The sequence below is a fragment of the Kryptolebias marmoratus genome, linkage group LG18 (genome assembly GCF_001649575.2).
Source record: "Kryptolebias marmoratus isolate JLee-2015 linkage group LG18, ASM164957v2, whole genome shotgun sequence".
In the NCBI taxonomy this organism is placed as follows: domain Eukaryota; kingdom Metazoa; phylum Chordata; class Actinopteri; order Cyprinodontiformes; family Rivulidae; genus Kryptolebias; species Kryptolebias marmoratus.
The window spans coordinates 7,953,846-7,959,845 of record NC_051447.1 but is presented as its reverse complement, the minus strand read 5'-3'; the positions used below and the strand labels follow the sequence as shown (position 1 = coordinate 7,959,845).

General features: G+C 38.5%; 1 protein-coding gene across 9 annotated transcripts in view; it reads left to right on the top strand.

The window, feature by feature from the left end:
- Window positions 1–6,000, top strand: part of syt1a (synaptotagmin Ia) — a 197,794-nt gene that overhangs the window by 159,294 nt on the left and 32,500 nt on the right. For all 9 annotated transcript variants that reach the window (XM_037981203.1, XM_025004918.2, XM_025004917.2 and 6 more), the window contains one exon: window positions 3,523–3,695. In XM_037981203.1, coding sequence (XP_037837131.1) covers window positions 3,523–3,695 — 173 coding nt within the window. The remainder of the gene's footprint in view (window positions 1–3,522; window positions 3,696–6,000) is intronic.

Sequence of the window (6,000 nt, the reverse complement as noted above, 5' to 3'; positions counted from 1 at the left end):
AAGCATTCACACTGCATTTTCGCAGGAAATGCAACTTCTCTAGTTAAAAAGTTGGTTTGAAAACCTAAATTCAAGCATTAAAATCTTGACTGTACTCTTGAATTGCATGTTTTTCTTCCTAATCTTTTAAGCACACATCATAAAAAGTTAAAGTTATCAACAGGATTCTTAGAAATGCACTTTCACTTTAAGTATATAAAGGTTTTCCCTCAAAACTGTCTGAGCTGCAGTTAATTTTGTTTAAAGTTTCTGAAGGAAATGCTTTAAGTTTTTCGGTGGCTCACTGTCAGCGAGCCCTATCCGCTCCAAGGCAAGGCCAGAGCTGTAGATCATAAAGGTATTTTCAAGCATCACTCACTGTTTTTCCTTGGAGGAGAGCGCTTATTGATTTTGTCAACCGAGAATCGATTTGTCTCTTCTTTCGCTCTCACTTCGTACCTCAGTAAAGGAACCGCAGCCAGATACTAGTGAGCAAAGCCCTAGAGTTACAAGCTGTAATATAATATGTAATATTTTTTATTTATTTATTTTGATGAGTATTTGTGGAGTTTTTCCAGATAGTCTTCAGAGGGCACAAGTTTAACCTGGCTCATGTTTTCATTTGGCTTGTCGGATTTTATGAGCCTCTTTGGATTAATTTCTGTGACAGGTTTTGTATTGGTCTTGTGGGCTTTATTTCTCTCTCTAAAATAAAAAAAAACAACTGCCATGTTTACAAAGACTTTTTTATAATCTCTAAATCTTCCTTTTTCTGTTTTTTAGCTGTTTTCCCCCATACTGCCGTTTATAGAGAGGTGAACCCCTCCACAATTTAGCTACTGAAAGATTCAACCTTTCTGGGATTGTTTTTAATAGCCAATCATGTTAATGATGTGTTGCCAATTAACCTAATTAGTTCTGAAATGTTTGATCTGGTTAATTTTTTTCTTTTTAAATTTTCTCAAAACTTTTTCAATCCAATGCTGCCCCTGTGACAGTTTCTCTCCAGAATGAGCCAGTTAGAAATAAATTGGAAATTATTACCCATTGTTTTAATTACGTTTTACCCAGCGGTTTTGGAAAATGGGGTTTTAAAAGTGTCTCACTGTTCCTCTCCATTATAATGAGGGGCGGGCTGCCAGGTGTTTGATGTGCGCTCAGTGGAATAAAGGAGCAGTGACTGTGACTGCTGAAGAGAGAAGTCTCTTGTGAGGTCTCTCATTATTTTCAGCCCATCTGGACTCTGGATATTCTGTCCCCCCGGTACTTAAAGCAGACCCCGTCTCCTTCTATTATTGTATTTATGTTCAGTGTACGCTGTATTCCTTGTTGTCAACAGGAAGCAGGAAGCTCAGGCTGATAGCAGACTACAGTTGAGATAGGTGTCACTGTGTTTGCAGCTGGCTGTCACTGTGCTGCAGAGTTACCGTGTCTGACAGTTCGCTTGTGACAGGCCTGACTGCTGCTCGTCCCAATTTTTCCAGTCAGGTCCACCGAGTAGCCCAGCAACATATGGTAGAGGGGGGGACACAACTCATGTATCTCCTCTATGGAAATATATTTTAGAATTTATTATCTTTTGGTTGGGTTTAATCATTTCAGAGCCCAAAATCTTATCACTTCCTAAAAAGTCTAAAAAATTATGACAGTTTAAAAGAATGTAAGTTTGTAGTTTTTAAACATAAAAAATAATGGAAAAATCTTGGGATTATGTTCAGGTGTACAGATTTATAAATATAGAGACAATAAATTATCGGTTTAGATGGTTTTTAGATGGTTTTGTATTCATTTTTAGCAAATTCAGCTTGTACTCAGTGAAGTAGTAATGGGTTATTTGCAGGGTGGTTTATGCCACTTTCAAAACAACGTAACATATCTTTGCTCAAGTAGAGCTGCTGAAGGGGCCATAGGAGTTTGATTGTCCAGTCTTTATATATTTTGTATACCTAAAAAAGGGTTATAACCTAATTAAGTGCCTTACTTACTCATTCCAGGTGTGGGTTGGACTCTGCTCCTTGTCATTGTTCATGGACAGAATCTCAACTAATGGTGGTGGAAAGAAGGGCATCTGGTTTAAACCTCAGGGTCTTGTCTCTGCTTTTTGAAGATTGATGTGGTTCTATTGGCAGATTCAAGCCATGACCTCCAGCACACTCTGGAGCGGTTTGAGTCTGAAGCCATGATTCTCAACTGGAAAATGGGTGCAATGCTCCCTCTGGGTTTTAGATGAGTCTCTGCCTCAAATGGAAGAATTCAAGCATCCTGGTGTCTTGCTTGTGAGTGTTTGTGAGATATGGCAAGAGATGATCTGTTGAATCCAGGCTTCATCTGCAGCAGTGAGGGTTTTCCTCCAGTCTGTTGTGGTAAAGAAAGAGCTGACCCAAAAGACAAAGTTCTTGCTTTATTGGTTCATTTATGTTTCAGCTCTCACCATGGTCATAAATATGGATCCTTACTGAAAGAACTAAATTCCAGATACAGTCGACTGACACAAGTTTCTTCCAGAGAGTGTTGTACCATCTGGAGATGGTAGAACTTCTTGGAGTAGAGCCGTTACTCCTCAGCATCAAAAAGACTCAATAGTGGACCAGGCATCTCATTAGGATGCCTTCTTGTCACCTCTTCTTGAAGGTTTTTTTAAGCACATCCTTTTGGGAGAAGACCTGGAGGATGACACAGAATTTGCTGGAGGGACTATATCCTATATTTTATCCTCTGTGGCCTGAGAACACCTTGGGATCCCCCCCAAGTAGAGCTGGAGAGTGCCTTCTGCCTCTGCAACCTGACCTTGGATATGTTATTAAAGATGGATGCAAATTTTTAGGAACCTTTCATGTTATTTTCACATTTAAAATTTAAAATGGTAATTTGACAAATTTGAAATTCTAATAGCTTTTTCACCGTCTTCAAGTCTTCTTCTCGACATCTGCATAAATTTAAAAAAATGTGGGGAACAAAAAATCAGTTTTGCTTTGTGTTGTACTGTTTTTCCCAACTTGGCGTTTGCAAAAAAGTGTTTTTTTTCTAAACTGCTGTTTGTGTAGGCACAAAACCTCAAATCTCAGCACAGAATTTTAATTTCATACTGTTATGAAGACAATATTGAAGTCGAGAGCATGTGACAGATGTAAGGCAAAATGGCATGAAGCATTCTGGTTTCACCGCATCACTAGATTGTCATGGTTACACCTGCATTAAAGCCTGTCAGACACACCTTGCAAATTCACCACAACATCCATCTCCATTAATGACTGTTTTTAGAAAGTGGCAACCGACTGAGTGTCTTTTGTTTAAATAACAAGTGCAAAATGCCAGCATTTGTTACTTTTACTAAATTGGCTGAAAATGTTCAGTCGGATCTGAATCATTTGGAGTTTGCCACTTCAAGAATACATCCACGCTATTTCCTGCCTTTTTCCTCCCACGACTTTTAGAAGAATTACTCTTAAATGCAGCTTTGGATTTTGAATCAGTTTGCACTGAGATACTGCTTTATTCCTGCTGGCCATCTAGACTCGGTCTCTGTTTGTTTTCTCTCTGCAGTGCCATCATGGGCCATTGTCTCGATTGCCTTTGTGGCCATCATTCTGGTGTTAGCTTGCTGCTTCTGCATCTGCAAAAAGTGGATTTTCAAAAAGAAAAACAAAAAGAAGGGCAAAGATAAGGGCAAAAACGCCATCAACATGAAGGACGTCATAGATGGAACAAAAACCGAGGTAAAGACTTTATACTAATGCCATTTCTAATTCTAATAAACACTCAAACTTTTGATTACACTAAAGTTTTTCCATTCAACAACATACAAGATTTTAGTTATTCCTTCTAAGATAAGTGCTAAATATTTCTCAGAATGTTTGTTTTCCTTTGCTTGGCCTTTTTATTTTTTTCTTGGATTTGTGATTTCTGCTGCCCATAACAAATTTGATCTATTGCTCTTTAAGTAACTTTTCAATACAGTACTATATTCATTATTGATTTTTATGATAATTTTACTTCATATAATCCTGTTAAAATGCAATGACTGCTACTGCAATGAACTGTATGTATTGTTTTTTTATTTATTACAACCAAGTTAACCTTATACATCCCTATTTAAAAAAGACATTCAGTTTAAGTACAGAAATTAACTTTAGATTAAAGATAAAACATTTCAGTCTGTTTTCTCCTGCTTATGGGTCTTGTGGTTGTTTCTTTTTGTCATATGTGGACCTGCTCATATGTTGAAGAGTGTGAGTAACTGTGTAATGAAGCGGTACCCACCCAGAGAAATGACAGTACCAAACAAGAAATTAAAAAGAACTTAAACTACTTTTTAACTGGGTAGAATGGAAAGTTGTGATACACCAACATTAGAATGAAGTTGGCACACTAATTGCACCTACAGAGCATCATTTTAGTGTTGCCACCAGTGGATAATTTGCTGTAACACCTCTACTATCAGAGGTGGATCAGAGTCACAGAGAGAAACCAATGAAGGTGTTTTCATACCTCATTGACTTGCTGTAATAATGAGTCCTATTTTCTTCTAAAACAGAGAACAGCAGAAAGCTCAGTAAGCCGCAGTGCAGTTCATCGCTCATCTTGTTAGAGAACAAGAACTTTCATTAGTTTCCAATAATCTGGCTGCCTTTGCACAACCCAGGATTTATTTTTAAATTGCCATTAATCACAATATAAGAGGTTATCTGTCTTTTTAAAGACTAATCTTTGAGATCTTTGAGTCTGCCGCTGTCGAGGCAAGCAGTCATTTCTCCTGGTGTGCCCAGACTCTAGTGTGTTAACTCCTGCGTGTGGTTGTTTTAATTTGTGTTTCTTCCTTCTATGTCCTCCTTATCTGTGTTGTGTCTGATGACTGTTCGGGATGGTCACTGGCGGTAGGTTCCTAATTGCTGTTGGATCATCTTAAGCCTGCTGCTCTGACTTTTTTTTTTAAAATAGCGTCTTGACAACAACTACAACTCCCATAGAACCAAATTAATGTAACTATGCATACTGTACATGTATATCTGCTGTATATATGTGCGTACAATCTGTATATGCACATATATATGTATGAAAGAAACACTGGGTGCGCATTGACGAGGTTGAACCACACTGATTTTTGTGCCAAGCTGAAGTCTCCTGCCTTTTGAATCTTTCATTTACACTTCAAACAAATAGTGGCAAGCAAAAGTAGAATGATTGAGAGGCTCTAAAAGTAAACGATCTTTGTGAAGCTGGTGAAGAAAGACGAGCAGTAGTACCTGCATTTACTTCTGTCAACCCAGGTGAAAGTGACCGCCATATTCCTGGAGCCTTGACACATATAATGCCTATTTAAATTACAGAATTTAATTTCCTCAATCATTGTACCTGCTGCATATTTCTCTTATGTGCTACATCAAATTGGATGACTTACAAAAGGCAAAGACCAAGTGGCTCAGTGGCGACTTTTAAATCCAGTCCGTGTTGTTCAGCCTTTTGCTTTCACATAAGCAACTTAACAAACTAATAGAAGCAGTCCACAATGTACATTACAACCCCTCTTTTACCAACACTTATCCACCCACCGCTGGCATGATGCTTCTAGCTACATCAGCGTAGGGTTAAACTCTTTAGGGTTATGACTGTATGTTTGAGGTTGTAACCAGACATGGGAATGAAAAATCACTCAAGAGCACTGTTTTGTATGACAGAGAATGCTCTGCATGCCAAACCAAAGAGACACATCAGAAAGGCAACTTTAGCTGCTGAATGATTGAGAACTAGTCTTTGCCTCTTCAATCGCATGTTGTTCCTATAAGAAACTCTTCCCCACCCCTCCTGTCACCGATGTCACCACCTGCTACCCTCACCTCAGTGCCAGGCTAGAAAGGCCAACTTCACCTCTCACTCTCTGCCACTTCAGACACTTCCCAATTGTGTTTTTACCACACAAAAAAAAAATCCTTGACAGTCTGAAAGAACATCAAAAGGAATTGTTTCCCTGTTATATTCTCCTGAATCATCTCTCTCTTCTTCCTCATGTCCTTTCTCAACATC